This window comes from Hippoglossus stenolepis, chromosome 17, assembly GCF_022539355.2.
Source record: "Hippoglossus stenolepis isolate QCI-W04-F060 chromosome 17, HSTE1.2, whole genome shotgun sequence".
NCBI lineage: Eukaryota > Metazoa > Chordata > Actinopteri > Pleuronectiformes > Pleuronectidae > Hippoglossus > Hippoglossus stenolepis.
The window spans coordinates 4237164-4256399 of record NC_061499.1 but is presented as its reverse complement, the minus strand read 5'-3'; the positions used below and the strand labels follow the sequence as shown (position 1 = coordinate 4256399).

At 43.5% G+C, this 19236-nt stretch overlaps 2 protein-coding genes across 6 annotated transcripts; one reads left to right on the top strand and one right to left on the bottom strand.

Moving 5' to 3' along the window:
* The first annotated feature begins 57 nt into the window (after nt 1-57).
* zbtb22a (zinc finger and BTB domain containing 22a) lies at nt 58-4801 on the top strand. 2 transcript variants are annotated; one of them, XM_035182094.2, is made up of 4 exons: nt 58-498; nt 1387-1606; nt 1752-2520; nt 2916-4801. In XM_035182094.2, exons 2-4 carry the CDS (start codon nt 1400-1402, stop codon nt 4016-4018), a joined length of 2079 nt encoding a protein of 692 aa, XP_035037985.2. In that variant the 5' UTR covers nt 58-498; nt 1387-1399; the 3' UTR covers nt 4019-4801. The 2 variants fall into 2 exon arrangements, with proteins under 2 accessions (XP_035037985.2, XP_035037983.2); XM_035182092.2 differs by having other exon boundaries at nt 59-498; nt 2913-4801.
* Nucleotides 4802-5140: 339 nt separating this feature from the next.
* Nucleotides 5141-11494, bottom strand: mbpa (myelin basic protein a). Of its 4 annotated transcripts, XM_035182100.2 has the most exons (7): nt 11250-11494; nt 9691-9786; nt 9500-9526; nt 8686-8706; nt 7033-7116; nt 6904-6924; nt 5141-6238 (listed from the first exon to the last, which is right to left on the bottom strand). In XM_035182100.2, exons 1-6 carry the CDS (start codon nt 11367-11369, stop codon nt 6922-6924), a joined length of 351 nt encoding a protein of 116 aa, XP_035037991.1. In that variant the 5' UTR covers nt 11370-11494; the 3' UTR covers nt 5141-6238; nt 6904-6921. The 4 variants fall into 4 exon arrangements, with proteins under 4 accessions (XP_035037991.1, XP_035037989.1, XP_035037992.1 ...); XM_035182098.2 differs by lacking the exon at nt 6904-6924; XM_035182101.2 differs by lacking the exon at nt 8686-8706.
* Nucleotides 11495-19236: the final 7742 nt, after the last annotated feature.

Genomic DNA, 19236 nt, shown 5'->3' with positions numbered 1-19236 from the left:
TTCACACTGAATCTCGCGGGGGGACTGTGTCTTTAAGCTGCGGGGGCTGCGGGGGGTCGCTGGGGCGGGGTCAGCCCGACATGGCGGCGCGCAGTCCGCATGAGTTTCCGATCACGTAACGCTCAATAAAAAAACCTGCAGTCTCCGCCCGCAGCGCCATGAAACCCGCTCGTAAAACACCCGCAAGCTTCGACCCGCAGGTTCACTTCGTCAGTGTCATGGCGTCTCTCGACCCTTTTAAAAACCCTCGCACCAAAACACCCACCCGCGTCGCGCGTGAGGCCGGTGATGCTGCGCTGTCAAGCGGCTAGCATCAGCTAGCATCAGCTAGCTACGCCCACGGGCAAGCTGCTGTTAGCATCTGCTAGCTTGATTTGTTTTTTTGTTTTTTTAAAACAACATAAACAAGCGATGACGCTCGTGGGGAATAAACACGCGGGATTCAGGAAGGAATAACGCAACTTATTTAGGCAAAAACTCTACGTACGGACAACACAGGTAAAGAACCAAGCTAATGTTAGCATGCTAGCTAGCTGTTTTAGCCGGAAGCTAACGCATGAACGAATACAGTGTAGCACTGAACCCAGAATCATATATTGAAGTTTTATTTGTGTAAAGTCAGACTGAAGAATCGAGATAATAATGCTATTGTTGTTAATTATCTTTGTTTATATGGTGGTTTGGACTGAGCTAACATCAGCTAGCTAAATGTAGCGAGCTAACATCAGCTAGATGCTAATGCTTCATAACACAAAGCGCTGCTGTTTGTACTTGACACGAGGATTAATAGCAGAAATATTTAACAAGTAATTAAACTATAAGATTTAATCAAAAGTTATTTTCATTACAGAATATTCTGCTTATAAGATTCTATCTTAATTTATCACTTAAAAACAGCAATAATAAAAGCTAATGTGATTAGATGCTTGAATAAACATTTTCATAAACCGTATCATCTGTTGTATATCAGACTAAAATAAGAAATATATAAATATGTGTAGGTATACAATATGTTTCCTTATTGATGATGATGGAATCAATAAACAAGGATAATCAAACCAAGCTTGAAAATGACACATATATATATATATATATATATATATTATCAACACTTATTGTACAGAGATCTTTCCTTAATACAAAAGGCAAGTTTCCCTTCAAGGAATTGATCTTTCGTACGACAACAAAAAAATGCTGAACATATGATTATTTATTTATAACCTGCTAGGAAACTGAAAAGTCAGCAACAAAAGGAAGCACAAGAACAAATGCAGCAGTAAAAAAAGTAATCTTGGAAACGCTGAAGTCTATAATGACATCTACTTGTGTATAGAGACATGAAATATCACAAATAACAGCTTTATTTTGTTGTATTGTTCCTCGCAGCTCTTCTGTGACCATGGATCCGACCTGCAGCGCCTCTGCAGCTCCAGCTGGTTTGACCGTGCAGGTGTGTTTCCCCGGCGCTCGCGCTGCTGTGTTGGACAATCTGAACCGTCAGCGGGAGGAGGGCCGGCTGTGCGACCTCTCCATCCAGGTGCAGGGTCAGGTGTTCCGGGCTCACCGCTGTGTGCTCGCTGCGTCCTCGCCCTACTTCCACGACCAGGTAGGCACTGGTTCATATGTGTTAGTATGTGTGGGGATTGTTTCTGATAAGGAGCTTGTGCGGACGCAGATTATTTCAACTTAAAATCTGCAACGTAGTCGTCTGGATGGAGCCTCAGTGTGTCTGTGTTCCTTTCTCCCAACAGGTGTTACTGAAGAATGTCACAACAGTTTCTCTGCCCTCGGTTATGGACCCGGTAGCTTTTGAGAGTGTCCTGAGTTCCGCCTACACAGGCCAGCTGAGCATCGTGCATGACGACATTGTGAACTACGTCACCGTGGCCAGTTTCCTTCAGATGTGGCACATTGTGGACAAATGCACTGAGATCTTGAAGAGGCCCCGGGTGTCAGTAGACGTCCCCCCTGGAGAGGCCGCTGCAGCTCACCAGGGCACCGCATCGCGACAGCAATCCCCCAGCAGCACTGACTGCTTGAATTTGGAGAGGGAGGGAAGAAGGAGGGAGAGGAAGCCTGACGCTCTGCCCCCCCTAGCTACCTGGAGACGCCCGCAGCAGTTCCCTAGATGGGGGCGTCCGCGGCCCTCATCAGCCCAGCACTTAGCTGACACTCAACTGGACACGTTCCCCGGCTACACGGAGAGTGATTACACCAGCTGCGAGGAGGCATGGGTACCAAGCCACGCAAAAACTAGCCACTTTGCTCATGATGGACCTGGACACAGTAGCCGGCATCACGGGGGGTTTGCCAGCGGTGACACATTAAAGCCGAAAGTCAGGTTTCAACAGCGGGGAGCAGCGCCGAGTGCCGATCGGCTGCTTGATAGGAACCGAGGAAGCGGGGATGGTGATCAGAACCAAGAGAAGAGAAAGAATGAGAAGAGAGAGATTGAGGCAGATGAAGGAATAGGAGACGATGCCGCAGAGAAAGAGAGCTTTGCACAAATGGGACATTGTGGTAAGATATAAAAGCCTCATGTTACTTTGACCAAGCCAGGAAAGAATCCTGATTTAGCTTTTACTAGAGACATTAATTACTGCTTTCAATGATTTCTATTTATAAACAACAATTCATTCATGTTATGTCCTTACTTGATTTACTACAGTCAGGAAAGCAAATACTTTATATAACTCAAGAATTTAGCTTCTGATACCAAATCTATACTTGGTAGAACCTTAGTTTGGTAAAAACAAGCTGTCACACAAAAACGTTTGCCAAATAATATTGTTAAATTCTTTATATCGAGCCTGTTCTTTCATGTTGGGTCACGTAATCCTTCTACTCTTCTTCTCAGTACAGAATCTGAATAAATACAATCTAACGATTTGCATGTGATTTGTTTTCTCCAGCAGACCTGCACCAAGTTTCAAATGCGAATGCAGAAGCCGCACAAGCCTCAGTAAAGACTAGTGCGGACGTGATGAAGGACAAAGTGCAAAGTGATCACTCCTCCAACCTGCCCGGTGTTCATGTTTACCAATCAGGTGATAGAGATCTGGGCCCGTCCTGTCCGGATTCAGCCCGGCAGCAGTGGCAGTCGGGTCCCTGGTCCCATCAAGAGCACAGGCCTCAGGAAGGAGAGGCCGGCAGCTGCAGCAAAGACGAGGATGAGGACGAGGAGGAGGAGGATGTGGATTTTGAATGTTTCACAGCAGGGACCTTCAGCAGAGACACGTATGATGAGATTGAGGATGGCACAGGACAGGTTTCCCAGAGGCCTTTAGTGCCTGCGTCTCCAGACTTCACCACGGCAGCCTCCGAGGGGCACTGGCCCTCCACCAGCACGGGACAAAGTGGCTCACTGACCTCCACCTCCAGTCGCCACCTGTCCCCGTCCTCTGCTGCTTTCCCTCCACCCTCCTCACCTCCAACCCCCTCTTCATCATCCTCTATCTCCCTCGCCGGCGCCCCCTACACAGGAAAAGTCCACTTCTGCCACTGTGGCAAGGCCTACACCCTGAAGAGTATGCGTGACCGGCACGTGAAGATGCAGCACCTCAATCTCCGGCCTTTTGGCTGCCCTGTTTGCACAAAGTCCTTCAAGATGAAGCACCATCTGACCAAGCACCTTAAGACCCACGGAGGGCTGCGGCCCTACGAGTGCGGCCTGTGTGGCAAGAAAGTCATCTGGAGAGACAGCTTCCTCAGGCATCAGGCTCGGTGCGAAAGACTCGCCTCCAGCTCCTCGGCCAACGGCAACAATGCGAGCACAACTGCGGCGGATATGGATGACGGCTACGGTTATGGATTTGACGAGGGAGAAGCTTTTCTTTTGACCGGAGGACAGGTGAAGGTGGAGGAGGTGGATTTTCACGGGGGGATGGAGAGCGGAGGGATGGGTGGACTGCTGGGCAGCGTGCCTGGGATCGTGGATCAACTCAGAACTCAGTCACACAATCTGAACACGGGTCACGTTTTTAAACAGGAGGCGAGTGAGAGCTTTGGCGGAAACTAAATATCAATGTGAAACATGTTTATGGCCCCTAAACTGTATGTAGATAAATACATATGTGAAGGACAATGAATCACATGATCACTTTGAAAGTCTGCGGACGCGAATCATTGACGGTTTCTTTGAGAAGCCTTTTTTCTTTATGTGCATAAATTTCATGTCATGGGTATTTTGAAGAAAACATGTTTCATTGAGGTGGTGTCTTTTCATTTGTGCAGTGTCATGTAAACTCAGTTCTTGTTTAGTGATGCTGTAAACTGTACATCTTAAACAAGCCATGCTGTGAATGTACTCAAATAACTTTAAAGCAACACTATGCAACTTTTACTTAACAACAGCGCCCTCTGCTGCCACGTGTTAATTATTACTGTTGGGCTCCGTGTCCGAGCGATTACGTGGATTTCATGTAAAGAAGAAACGGCTCTGACGTCTTAGTCCCGCTCACTGAACTAAAACACCACTGAACGCTGGATATTACCCATGATCCCCTGCTTCCTGAACCAGCCGGGAGCCACTGTACCAAATCCACCAAACACTGTTTAGGATTCTTCATATTTTAAAAGTTTCATGGCTGAATATTGGAGATAAACGCTGGTTTTTGTAATGTTGCATAGTGTTGCTTTAATTTGCATTTTGCACATCATTTCTTTTTGCCATCGATCTACATTAGAAGATAAGAACACATGGGTTAAAAAAATGTCAGTGCAATACTGATGTCTACTCACTTAATGTAAAAGAAAGAAAAAAAAATCTTGGTTTATAAGTTAATAAAAAGTTTGGATGTTTGATTGTTGGATGCTGTGACTCATTCTATAACACTTGTCTCGTACCGACCGAGCACAAAGTGCAGCAGCAGCAGTGCAGGGGCCGGGCTGCAGAGGTCTCTCTTGTTCAACTCTGACCACATGCATGAAAGGTTGTAACCAACCTGAATCGAAGGGATGGGAATATTATTTAATGCATTCAAAGCATTGAAGACGTTCACTAAACTCTGAACACAAAGAAAAGCATCAAACGTCTGCTAACTAATATTTAGGGTTTGTAAAAGTTAGTCCTGTCTTATTGCCTCAGAAACCCAGAAATGTAAATGTAGTGAAGTGAAAAGAATTGTCAAAGACTCCGAACTATGAGACGACAAAAGATGTTTATTTCCAGTTAGGTTGAACATTTTAAAACCCAAAGAGTTTTACACAATGTGGAAACACAACACTCAGTTTTCTGCTCCTGTAGCAGCGACGCATGTCAACAACCTCAGAAAAAGACAACTTTACAGAGCTTTGGACGACACAGTTAGAGCGAACTCACAAACACATCGCGTACAAACACGAACAGTGATCCAATTCATTATGAACACAACTGAAAATGACCATTATACCTCAGAACATGTGAAATCAACATCCTCCTGCTCCTCTCGCTGCTTCTGCCTTTAACCACTGAGCCACTTACGATCCGACCATCGACTCTAACAAACCTCCTCTTTCAAAATAAAACACAAACAACATTAAAACCTCAAACTTAATTTAAGACGCAAACAGATAACGTACAATAATAATAATGATAAATGAGATGCTGAAGCTACGATATGGGACCAGTTGTATTTACACTTGTGTTATTACCAGTGCATTTAAAAGGGCATTTTTATTCTTCTCATTCGACAGCATCAAACTGTACATGTTTAATAACTCCAAACAAAGCTGTTATATAAAAACATATCTTTTAGGTTTCCAGTTTCAAATGCATTTCCCTGCGACATGCGTGTCAGTCAAGCACAAGCAGAACCGAGGAAGCGGCGAGATACAAAAAAAACGTCACTCGTGTACAAAATGCAGACGACAGGGGACGAGTAGAAAACCAAACAGCAGACAGTGGCACCATCAGAACAACAAACTCAAAAGAGGTGATTTTTACAGTCGGATATTGAAGTTAAAGCTTCGCTAAGCCTCTGACAAACAAATTGTAATGACAAGATATCCAGGAGGAGTCGGATTATAAAGATAACAGTCCCCAGAGAGTGGAGATTACACCGTGTCAGTGTCTAGAGATTCACAAAAAGCTTTGTGTTAGTGAGTTAACGTTTCTTGAGGTTGTGAGTCCGCCGCCTGCTGATCTGTGTCTCCTCCCTCGTCTCGTCCCGTCGGCATTGGGTCTGTGGTCTGGTCCTCGGCGGAGAGTTTAGAAGATGGTGCTCCAGCGTTTGGGGGGGGGACGGGACTTGGTTTCTCCCTGGGGAGAAGAAGAAGAAGAAGAAGATGAAAAACGTCTGTTCTCTATCTGGCAGCTACCAGAAATCTGTGGGATGTAGTTTCATGAAAGTCGATTTGATTGTCAAGTTTTTCTTGTGAGATCCACACTGAAGATTCACCCTCAGAGGAGTTGAGGTAGATGATGTGTGTGTGTGTGTGGAAATAATCAATGGATTTGAGTGTGTGGAAATTTAATAGATGGGTTTATAAAAATGTTGCTCTTTGGTTTGTTAGTCTATTATGATGACAGGCTGCTGTGAAAGCATCTTGATGAATGAAAAGAATAAAACTATTACAACTGAAATGATGAATCTCTATTACCTCTGCCAAGGAGGTTATGTTGTCACCCCGGTCTGTTTGTTTGTGTGTTTGTGAGCAAGATTACGCAAAAATAACTGAACTGATTTCCACGAAACTCGGTGGGAGGACGTTGTATACTTTAACAAAGAACCCATTAAATTTTGGGACAGATCCAGCTTTAACACTGAGATAATTCACGGATCTTGATGAAAACAATCAGCCACATTTAGGGGACTGACATCTTTGAGTTTGTGTAATTTCGTGCAGCTTGATTGAATTAAAGGGGATGTTCGGCCTTGGCGGAGGTACGTGCTCATTCTAAAACTGTATTTATTCACTACTCACTGATCTCTGGTGAGAGCATCACTGTTGCATTTGGGTAAACACAGACAGGGGAAGATTTCTGATGAGGTCCAGTTTTATTGATATATATATAAAAAAGGAGATTCAGATGTGAACGTGCAGCGAGCTCACCAGGTTGAAGATTCTGGACAGTGTGCTTTGGTCTCTGCGTCTCCTGACCGGCGACTTTGCGCTCTCGGCACGTGGCGACGAGGCCTAGGAAAAGATGGTCTGTGAGCACAGATGTGGACCTGAGGCCTGAAACCACGTTTGCTGCTGTGGAGCAGTTTGACCTTTTCTATGCAGACGTTTAATTCATTTTACATCGATGGGACTTTTTCTCTTTTTTACGAGATGAGACACATTCAACAAGTTTGCTTGTTTGGTTACAGAGAGCAGAAGTCTTTCTGTTGTTGGACAAAAAAAACACACATCCACAAATAATACGTCCTTGAAAAATATAAGAAATTCAGCACACATCCGTGATAATCCAATTTAAATCTTGTAAATCTGCAAAAAGTTAATAAAAATGGGATCTGATTTCCAGGCTGCCTTTTTTCAAACTACCCACCCTATTCCATTTTATTGGGATCAACCTTTTAGTAATTGAATTAGTTTTTTTCACGGGGTTTTAAAATGCTTTAACTCCTGAATTTCCTCTGTGGACACTAAACCCAAATCGCTGTGACTTTTTTGTAATAAAATAACCTCTAGAAATCGTACAGTTATCAAAAGTTTAAAGGTCTTTTCGATTGTGATTCGATATAATCAAATTTCTACAGATTTTAAGATGAAAAATGGAACTAAAAGGATGCAGGTATGTGGTTTCTCTGCCACAGCAGCAGCGAGATGTGAAGGGAAGGAAAGCTGCGTCTGTTACTGAGAGAGAAGAACCATGACCGAGACGTGACAGGAGGAAAACATGCACACGTGACAGGACCGGATTCACACGACAGCAACCTTTAGGGGAAGGAAAACGACAAGAGCGAGGTGAAGTCTGCAGTGAACCGACTGACACAGACGACGTGAGGGGACGTCAGAGGACACATATGTCTCACATGGAGGTGGGGAGGCAAAACGTATGGATGAGTGAGTCATCTCCGGCACAGAGGAGATGTAGGTGTTAAAAGAAGGCTAGAGGTGTGAAAGAGAAGAGGAGGAGGAGAAGGAGGAGGAGGACAGGAGAGGAGGAGGAAGAGGAGAAGGAGGAGAGAGGAGGAGAGGAGGAGGAGAGAGGTGCAGGCCAAGAGGTCCTAAAATAAAATGTTTACCGGTTGTGGTTCATAAAAAGCTGAGCAGTTTCAAAGTCATCCAGAAGCAGCGAGTCGCTCTGGATTCAAGCAAAGAAGGAGGGGGATTAAGATTTATCAAATTTACTCATAAGCCAATAATCAGTGGTTGCAGAAATCAATGAATCTCTTTATGTTTCGATTGACCGATCACCGCTCAAGCTTCTGTCGGCTTTATGGCCTGTGGTGAATAATAAGTGTCTCGATTCCAAAATGTGTAAAAAAGATATTTGTCTTTGAGGAAAGCAGCCGAACACAAAGCAAGAGTGAGGGTTAGGTAACAGGTGCACTGCAGACAAAGGAGCTCTCTCTACGGGCAGATTCAAATGGGATCATTGTGCACACACACACACACACACACACACACACACACACACACACACACACACACACACACACACACACACACACACACACACACACACACACACACACAGCGGTGCACTCAGAAGTCGGTCTATTGTTCCATTGCAGAAGGAAAGACTGAATGACGTACCAAGCCCAAGACGTCTCTCCACTGGACATGAAAGAGAAACATACAGTGACATGATGAGATGAGGGGCAGTGAGCGTGTGACGCCTCCGACTCAACACATCCAACAACAATCTGGATACAAACATGACACAATCAGATCAGCAGCAGTGTGTGTTAACTTCCAGTGTTGATCTTGAAAAGAAACCACATGTATGTAGGCATGTAAATATTTCAGTTTCCTCTGTGAGGGCAGAAGCTCCAAAGCTTTTCAGTCATTTGAATAATTCTTGGTGACCAGAAAAGTAAAAAGTATTCAACTCCTGTATTTGATATATTTGATATATTATCAATGTGACTCACTGAAGGGTCCCGGCCCCTCGTTTAAAAATTACGTCATTATATTGAATCATATAATTAAAAATATAAACTATAGCTTAAATGTAATTTCAAACCACCACACATAGCATTTTAGCCATGTTAGCAGTGTCACGTATCTTAACCAATACTTGAGGATGGATTGCCCTGAAATCTGGAGGCTAACAATCCTGTTATTTTATCTTTAGCATCGCTCACATTGTTTTGGTGTGGAAGAACGGACAAGGGAGCACGAGTACTTGTCACTTTCAATGCCACCACTAGATGGCACCAAAATCTCAAATTTTCAAATCATTGGTTTAACAAGTAAACCGGAAACAGGAAACCTCTAAAACAGAACGTCTTCTAACGAGGAACATTAGTATAGACCAGGAAGTCATGTATGAATATAAGGATCTCTGTGTCGTGACCCCGCCTCTGGACCGATCAACCAAACAGATACTGTGAAAAATGAGACTCACCTTGGATTTAGGACGAGGAGAGGAAACCTGAAAAACACCAAGCGACACAGTGACTGACGGCACAGTAAACTTCAGGATGTGAGCATGACGCCACAAAATGACTTCATGTACATGGTTAAATGTTTGTAAACTGTTAAAATGAGCTATTATGTAATATCCATTAACGCAAATCCAAAGAAATCCACACTTACAATGCTCCTGAAGAAATGCACCACAGCGTTTTCATTGGTCCGGCGGCGAGAGGAGGATTGTTGGGGCGAGGAGGCCAGGTGACCCCGGAACGACCCCTGTGAGGATCAGAGATCAAGTACATGTTCACCACAGACTGCGTGTGAAGATGGACGACATGACAGACACGCAAATATGAAGCCAAGCCATCTTGATTGCCCCCTGGTGGCTGGCTGCAGTACATGTCATAAACCCTGCCTCCTCCATGTTAGCAGATGGGACATTTTGTCAACGATCTCTCATTGAAGGTCGTTTTTATCACACTGATGTTTGTTCAAGTGTTTATTTCCCAGTAAGTTTGTTCTTAGTTATTTGATGCTATAGAAACACAGTGAAAAGTCATGATTGACAACTGACTTGTGATTGGCGTCAAAATAGCGTCAAAAGTGCAAGATGGCATCGCACATATTTGGCTTAAATCTTTGTACAACGGGAGGAAGTGGAGACGCATCGTCCATCTTACAAACGATGTTAACGTCGTACAAAACATCACAAACTCAAATAATTCGACTGTGAAATCAAACAGAAATCAGATAAATAAGAATCAGGTTTTTACTTTTCAACTTTCAGGCTCCATATAATACACCAGCATAAAAAAGAGCTCGGTAGCTCGAAGCTCTTTCCTGAGAGTTAATCCTCCCTTCACCCTCCAAGCCTCGTGATATAATAATTACAATGATTATAGCAATTTCTGAAGGTCTTACGGGTTGTTTGGTCTCACCAGGTGAGAGTGACGCTTATGTGAAGTAGGCTTCACACCACAGAGTACGAGAAAGAGAGAAATCATGAAGCAGCAGTGTGAAGCTACATTTATCAGATTAATCAGGTGTAGCAGGCTGACACTGTCGCTCAGTGTGACACGATGCACACATGCAGTTTTCATCAGTGTGAATACGCAGAAATAAAGCTGAAGGTATAATCCTGTAACAATATTTTCCAGGACAAACAGTCAAGTGCATTAAAGTGTGAGTCTGACATTCTGCATCTACTCAGAAAAACAGGCATGAGGGTCGGAGTAGAGAGCAGCTGTGGCTCCTGAGGGCCTCTCTCACCCATTGTTCAAGCTTAAAAGAGGCTTTATCTGAGATTTTGTAGACTTGGTTGCTCATTAAATTTCAAATGTTGGGGAAGGTTTAAACGCTGGAAGTAACGACGATTCAGTCCAAATTAATTTGTTCCTTCATTAAATTGTGAAATAAAGAAGTATCTTTCAATCAATCTACAAATTGGTGTCCAACTTGAAATTAGTTTTGTATAAAAGCAGCCTGTTAAGAGAATAAAGAGTTTCTGACTGGGGGAAGTGAACCATCAACTTCAGAAAAATGTCCGTCAGGTACCAAACTCTTAATTGAAAATGTGTAATTTCTATTTAAATTCAGTAACTCTGATTATGATTTGACCAGAGTTGCAGGCTTATGCTACAGAACCCAGCACTGGAAGCAAACATTATTAACAAAAATGATTTGACTTTAAACTCTAAAGTTTAAAGATAATCTGAAAAATTAGAAATCCCGATGCTCACCTTGCTCCTCTTCTTTTTGTCTCCCCCAAAGAATTTGCTAATCTGATCCATGACTCCAGGGTTCTTCTTTTTCCTCCCGAGCCCGAATGCGCTCTGCCCTGAGCTGCTTGCTGTAGCCATGCTGTGTAGTTGAGGTTGGGTGGGTTGGCTGATGTCTAATTGTCGTTCCTCTTCCTGTCTCAAGTCCACGTCTCACAGTACACAGCTCCGTTTGCAGTCCTTCTGACGCTCGGGGGGCCGTCTTTGAAGGTATCGTCCCAGCAGGCTCGGGGCACCATGGGAAATGGGGGCGGCGGCGGCAGCGGTGTGGTCCACAGCACTGGCTCGCCTCCAGGCATTCTTTGGAGCGTCAGTGGCTTGTGTCAGTCACTGCCGCCCTCCACATGCATGGGCCCAGCCATTGTTCGTCTCCTCATCGGCCTCACCCCGACCACCGGGACAACAAGGCTCATCTCTGAACTCACGGCCTGATGCAAAGCAGCCGCCGCACTGAGACGCCTTTGTGGAATCGGCCTCATGCGTCTTCTTAATGGGTCGTGTTTAGGTCGGATGCATCGTCGCCCAGATCAACATGTGGAGTCGGACCCAGAAGAAACAGGACAGATTGTCATGTGGAGTTGTCAGTGATAGAATGAACCTGCGGTGACTTTGCATGTTTGGATTTTCTCGTTTCTTTGCGTTATCATGTTGAAACCAATGTGCTTCAAAGCAGGTTTCATTTCCCCCCCTGTCTGTTTGTTGATTTGTTTATTTCTCAGCAGAATTACTCCAAAAACAGCTGAATTTACTGTATTAATGGTTATACTAGGTTTTCCATTGAAGGCCAACATGATGCACCAATGCAAAACCATTCGAACGTGAAAAAAAACAATGGTTTTATCTTCTGCTGTTTCAAAATAACCAAAGAATGAACTTTCAAAGATTTAAGATCTGCACTTCCACCTCAAGCAAATCTCACGTGTTGCTAAACAATGTGTGATATGGACAGAAAGTGAGTGAGAGAACCTTGAATGAGGATTGTTGTGTTGGACAGTTTCCTCATTAATCTGAGAGAGTTTTCACTTCTTGTGTTGCACATCCCAACGCTACAAGAAGCCCTGGGTGTGTTGCCCCATCGAGAGGTCGTCAGTGTGCGACGAACAAAGCCACATCTGTGGCAGGATAGGTTGTGTCAGAAAACACCCACGCAGCATCAGAATATTAATATTTCAGCACAGGAGCCTTTTTGTTACGGCTCCTTGTTATTTCAAGTCAGAAACTAACTTTTAGGAGCGAAGTGTGTTGACGGATGAATCTGTTTTCATATCACTGCAGCTCTCCAGCTGACTTAGGGTTGAGATGCAGGGTATCACAGCACCAACATGAAGTCAATATGTAGAAACTGTCTTGATGATCAGCTCCTTAAAGTTGCAACTATGTGACACGGAAAAGAAAATCTAAAATTGTTGGTAAAAGAGGAGGAAAGGAAAAAGGTTTCTTGTGAGCAAGGGCCTCTGGGAAGTCATTGGATCCAACATGGCTGCCCAGTTTCCTGAATAAACCAAGTAAAATGGGGATAAACTCAGAGGCCGGCGTGTTTGTCCACTCTGACCTCGCACACAGGCTCCTGTCTGTTCGGCCTGCAGGGCCCGGCCTCAGCGCAGCGCCCACGGGACTCGCAGAGGTAGGGCGCAGGAATCCAGGGAGTGGGATGACCACACAGCTCAGGCCCGCGTCTCCAGAAGAGTCTTGGATTTGTTCCTGAGGCTGGAAGGTCGAGGACGAGCGCGGGGAAAACAATAGCCGCCATGGATGAGAGCTGTGGGACACAAACACGGGAGACATCCTCGAACCCCCGAGAGGAATGTAGATCTAGACCAAGACGCCCACTCAGAGAGGCAGCTGAATATCTATCTGCTACGGAAGAGAGGGAGAGAGAGAGAAAGAAAGAGAGAAGGAAAGAAAGAAAGAAAGAAAGAAAGACTCTCTCAGATCACATGTGCAAAATGTTTTTATTGTTTTAAAGTTTGCATGATTTATGAATTTCGGAGAAATCAAAGATGAGCATAATGTTTCCCTTTATATAAAATCCTGTGTAAACACAACGATCATCAAACCTGCTGTTCGGTAAAAACATATATTTGACCAGGAATCTGCACGATAACATTTCTTATACCAATTAACTTTTTGAGTGACTTTTGATTTGTCTCTGCACTTTTCTGGTGTTTCTTATTTCGTTCTTTTGCTTTTGTTGAGTTTTGTAAGTTTGGATCTTTGTTTGCCGCCTGGCGACCAAACTGTACATCTGTAAGTGTTTTATTGATTAAATTCACTGTCTTCCATTACTGACTGCTGTTTGGTTTGTTTCTTGGATCTGTTTAAAACTAAGATGTGAAACAGTGTAAAAAAAGCACTTTATTCCAATATATTCAGTATTGAAACCAACCAAATGTATTTTTAATCCCAGGTGATTGATTCTTTTTCTGTTTATTCTCTGTAGTGAAAACTTTAAAAAGGTTATACTGAGAAAACTGTTTTTTAGAGGCCGTCTTTAATAAACTTGTTGACACATACATTGTGAGTCCGGTCGCTGCTTCACAATAAAAGCTTCCCCGTGGTTTATAAAAGTTTTGGTGTAAAGCAGCAGCAGTGAGAAGTGTTTTAAAGTCAGAGGATGAACGATATAAGACCTGAAAAACTAATTTAACTTGATCTGCAGTGTCAGTGTCAGACTATGAACTTCTGTGGGTTTTCTCTGGACGCTTCCTCCACTAATTAAGAAAAGTTTATATTAATCTCACTTATATTGGAGTTGACCATGTGCTTCTCTTTATAGGCACAGTGGGGGTCTGTTTTTTAGGGGGTTTCTGACCACGGTGTCGTTGCTGTTTCCTGTGCTTAACTGATGGTAGAATCTCAGGGGGTTCTCACATCATTGCTGTGATCTCATGTGTGTTCTCTGTCCTCTCAGCTCGGGGGGGCTGCTTTGCCTCCCGTGGCCCTGGATGACCTCCTCGTGTCTCATCCAGTGCTCGCAGCCTATTGATGACAACATGACTGTGATGATGCTCAGCAGCTGATGTCACCGTGCGGTGGATCCTCGGACCCGGTTCTTCCTCATGATGCAACCGACTCATTTTCATAATTCACACTTGATAAATGAAAGAACCTGTTCGACCTGTTCCTCGAAACTTTCAGATTCTCTGAGGTTGTCTGTGTCTCAGTTGTCTTTTGAATGCCCTTTGTATGAAGTGATAGTATCAGCTGTACAATGTGAATGTGTCCCCCCCCCCAGTGTGTCCTCACATTGATTCTTCTGCCTGATAAACAACTCAACACAAACGTCTTACTGGTCCAACGCCAGTGATTCCATCAACATTTGGCCGAAGCTCCCGCACACGGCTCGAGCATAATGCCGTCATTTGTTTAGCAACTCAACAATATCATGCTCTCTTGTTTCCAACTGCAGTTATTTCTGAGACCGCCGCCGCTGTAATGGAGAATCACTGCGAATAAGAGAGCAGGAGAAATTAAATATTTCAGATTTTAAATGTCAAAAACAAAGTTAAAGTTGTTTTATCCTTTATCTTTTGTCATATTCATTGAAATGTTTTCTAAATGATCTCCTGCATTGAGGAGAAAATGGTTCTGCAGGTTGTGCTGAAGTCTTTGAGGCTTTGATGATTGTGTCCTCGAGTCAGTTTGACATCTCAGGCAAACCACACGCTCATGGTTTAACTGTGTTTGTTGTGGAAGTATAAAATCTAGACTGTAAATAAAGACGGACAGATAAAGGAAGTCAAGTCAGATTTATTTATGTGGCACATTAAAAACAACAGGAGCTGCAAAGGAAAGCAACACGAGCATCGATAAAAGACATTTTTTACATTGCCTGATGTTTTCATCCCACAGCAAACATCTGTCCTCACACTCACAGCGACCTTGTCCTTGTGTGTGAAGCGGTGCAAATAAATACAGAGTGTTTACAATGTGGGGACAAAGCCTCGGTGGAGGTTTGTGAATCTCCGAGTGTCCTTCTGGTTTCTGCACAAACACCTTGAGCTTCCTGTGATTCATCAGCTGGGAGAGTGAAATCTCAGGTTGAGTTTTTCCAGTGAATGTTTCCATAACTCCTCATAATGAGTTGTCACAGGTTTGTCATTTCCCATCCATTAAAGAGCGCTGTGCATTGTTTATTTACTGTACACGTGTGTGTGTGTTAGATGTGCTGAACTTGTAGTAGCTGACACTGAGCACACACATTAATATCTGCAAATAAATGTTTAAGAAGGCCTCTGGCTCCAGACAGCATCTGATAGCGGAGCTGTTTGTCCGAGCTCTCTCGGCCTCAGTGTCACTCTCAGAAAGATGAATCACTCTGAAATGACACGAGCGGCGAGGCAAACCTCCGTCACTCCCTCTGCTGCTGCTGCAGGGAATCACAGCAGGAGGCGGCCGAGCCCCAGACTCCCTGCAGGAAACAGCCGCTCAGTCCCACTGAGACTGTGAATTCCCTTTTGTGGTGATTAACACGTCTCTGACTCACAATCTCAACAGAGAAACTGGACACGAACTTCACGAACACGTCACTGAGTCAGTCAACAGTTTGACTTTCATTCAAGATTCTCATTCGACCTTTCACTCCAAATTAAAAGTCTGAATAGTCCATCTTCTCTTAAAGGTTCAGCGTGTGGGATTTCGTGGCTTCTAGCTTGCAAATTGCATCGAGCTCACTCTCTGTGATTCTAGGACCAATGTTATAGTTTTCTGAGAGTCTCTCACTTGAGTTTTCTGAGAGGAAGCAGGAAGGATGTGCAGAGGATGTGTTTTTTAAAGGTTATTCCCTTTATGCAGTTAATGAGTTCTCACTATATTTCCCTCAAGGCTCAGGCAGAATTGGAGAGAACCTTCCAATAAAGCAGTAGCTCGAAAAGCCACATGTGTGCCTGTGCAAACACCGCGAGTAGGAGAATCTATGGTGGTGTTAAGGTCAATTGTGAAAGGTCGTCTCACGTGAATGAAAACATAATTATGAATGTTATATTCAATTTCTGCTGAAAATTCCCACAAACCTTTATATCTGTTCTTGCTGAGGAACACGCACTGAGGTAATGGAGAAAATTATTTCTACAAAAAATAGAATATTAACAATTATTATTATTATTACCATTTTTTGGACTATTTTATTTGCACACCCACATGACAGGACATATCTCAACCTAATATAAAAACTAAGAAAATACTATAATACGTTTTTAAGACGTTAAATGACAATAAAAAAAATGTAAAAGGAAAAACTGTTAAACAAACAAGGGCTGATTTAAATAATTACCAGCTCTCGATATTTATATTCCAGATATGTACACTGCAATACAACATGTAGAGAGAATACTTGCCATGTTTAATTTTGTAAATAATGGGATGAAAGGAGTTTCTGGTATTGTCAAAGTAAATGTGAGGATTTAATTTAACCTAATCGATGCAAAGTTTACAGCGAAAAATATAAATAAATGGCAGAATATTCAAAGATTTCAGTTTCTCGACTCCAGAGAAACAGAAGACTGAACTGAACTTGAAGAGAACCCGACTCTAAGTGACCTTCTCATTCTCCCTCGCTGATAAACAAGCGTCATTATCTGACTGAGTGTGAAACGAGGGCAGAAAACTAGCAGCTACTTTGCACACAGAGAAAGCACATTTCAAATTATTGGGGTAAATGGATGTGCTGCTGCTCGGGTCTCCGCTCGTGGCCCAGTGTCATGGCAACAACAGGTCTGACTCAGGTGGGAGCGCAGGGGCTAAACACCTGAGAGGAGAAGAAGCCGGGTCCAGAGCAGCTTATCTCCTCGTGTCTCTAATAGGGTCGGGGAAGGGAATCCAGGAGGAGTGGGGGGGGATGATCCAGCGACACTGGGTTTGTCGTCTGATTTCATGAAATCACAGATTCAATCACCTTTCTGCCTTTTAACTGGTAATTAGTCTGTGGAGGGTTAGCTAATTAGTCGATGTCTTACTCTCCACATCTGGTTGCAACAAAAAAAAGATCCCATTGTTAACTCAGTTTTATTTACAGAGCACGGAATCAATAATTGATCTCACACAGAAAATACACCTTGAATAACCAGATCAATTAACTGTGAAAGAAAGACGTGGGAGAGCAGAGACGAACAATCCAGAGGAAGCAGCAGTAGAATTACAACGACGACTTTTTTTATCCATCCTTGAGCTGGAACTCACTATAAAGCTTCACAAGGGAAGATGATTCTGTTTCAAGTGTCTTGTAGGATGATAATTTGTTTATTTGCACCTCTGCTTCTGAGAAAAGCAATTTCGTTTGGCTGTAGATGTCTTCGTGTGTGGATGGGAACGACAACAACGTATCCTTGAACATCGAACCTTGAAGTAACACCAGAGAAACATCAACACACTTAACTGAGACTGACGTTACACACATATCACTGAAGTTAGAAACAGATGTGAAGGATGAAAACATCAAATCAAGGTTAAAAACATCTTCTGGATGAACTGAAGAGTATAGGTCGAGAGATGAACTGTCCGTGGTCCTGAAACAGTCGACGCTTAACGAACACAACGGGACGTTTCACTTCTCCTGTTTTTCAAATCAAGCTTCTGCAGGAATGGCTCATAGATCTCGGGGATGATCGGACTGGAAGCTTCACTGGGTCTTTCTCTTCCCTCGCAGCAGAAACGGGGGGGATAACATCTCGGTCGATGGAGTGAAGAGTCGCCATGGAAACTTCAGGCTGCTTCAGGACATGAGCTGAGAAGCCAATTATAAAACAAGCGCCTTTCTCCCAGAAGCATAATAACTCTGTGAAAAGCAGAAGAGAGATATAATGACCGTCATCACTGCCTCTTATCCGCAGGTTTCCATCGGGGAAGAGTTGTCTAATTAACCTGATTAACGCCAGTAAACTAACAGGACGTGTAAACAATGAAAGATGGAGTTGTGTCCAATCATCTGAGGACAACTGGAGAGATAACATCAGCCTCTGCTCTCAGGTTACATGCAATGTGCATCATATTTGTCGTCATGGTTTTCCTCCCGACCAGATCTGTCCGCACTGGTCTGTCTGAGGTTCACATGTTTTAATAATGGTAATACAGCTGTTCCCAGATGTGGTCCGAGCAGATCAATGACAGAGACTGAGAGAAGGGCTGAGGGGGGTCGATGGAAATGTGACAAGCGAGAAAAACCCTTTCTCTGCCGGTTCTGAGAACCTTCACTTGTTTAATCACGAGGAAATCATTTAATACGATTTAAATCTGGAAGACTTCTGATGTTGTCGGCCTACGACTACGACAACCCACCGTTACGTTGTCTGTTGGTTTCTGAGACGTCTTGTGGCGTCAAGTTTGACATTTTGTCCGGCGCCATCTCTCCAATTTGGCTTCACTTTATGGACCCGGAGTCTTCGTCCATTTTTATTTACAGGTAACGGTCCGGACTGAAATATCTCAATGATTGCCTGATGAATCACATTTTGAGTTTTTGATGCCTTATAACAATTTTATCGACATATCTGGATCTTTAAGGAAATGTCTAGAGAAAATTTGGATTCACTGCCATGAAATATTTTCAATTTAGCGCCACCATCTTGTTTGTGATTACCTTGATTTACGCTAAACGATGCTGCGGCCACACGTCCCATGATGCAACTCGCTACCTGGAAATCTCCTGCACACCTTTAAACTCCACACGCCCAGTTTATACCAACAACCTTTCTATTACAGATTTTATAGGTTTGATTTGATCCGATAATTTAATAATAGTGTTGATATTTGAAAGTTTCATATTATAATCATAATAAAATCCACCCTGCCACACTTCTAAAATATTCAATTTTCACAGTGTAAATTGATTTTAAGTTAAGAGTGGCTGATGAACGTGATGAGTCCCTGTGGATCAGAGGGCTGTTCTATTCCCCTCTGACTGGCTGCAGGTTACTTACTGGAAACAGCAGACAGGTATTGGTGGGATCTGCTG

Excerpts from the sequence above, each read along its gene's own strand:
- zbtb22a (XM_035182092.2), top strand. The coding sequence starts at position 1,400 with ATGGATCCGACCTGCAGCGCCTCTGCAGCTCCAGCTGGTTTGACCGTG. Across the intron at positions 1,607-1,751 it reads CGCCCTACTTCCACGACCAG|GTGTTACTGAAGAATGTCAC; the intron begins GTAGGCACTGGT and ends TTCTCCCAACAG. Across the intron at positions 2,521-2,912 it reads TGCACAAATGGGACATTGTG|CAGACCTGCACCAAGTTTCA; the intron begins GTAAGATATAAA and ends TGTTTTCTCCAG.
- mbpa (XM_035182098.2), bottom strand. The coding sequence starts at position 11,369 with ATGGCTACAGCAAGCAGCTCAGGGCAGAGCGCATTCGGGCTCGGGAGG. Across the intron at positions 8,707-9,499 it reads CTCCTCGTCCTAAATCCAAG|TGGAGAGACGTCTTGGGCTT; the intron begins GTGAGTCTCATT and ends TTTCATGTCCAG. Across the intron at positions 6,239-7,032 it reads TGTCCAGAATCTTCAACCTG|GGAGAAACCAAGTCCCGTCC; the intron begins GTGAGCTCGCTG and ends TCTTCTCCCCAG.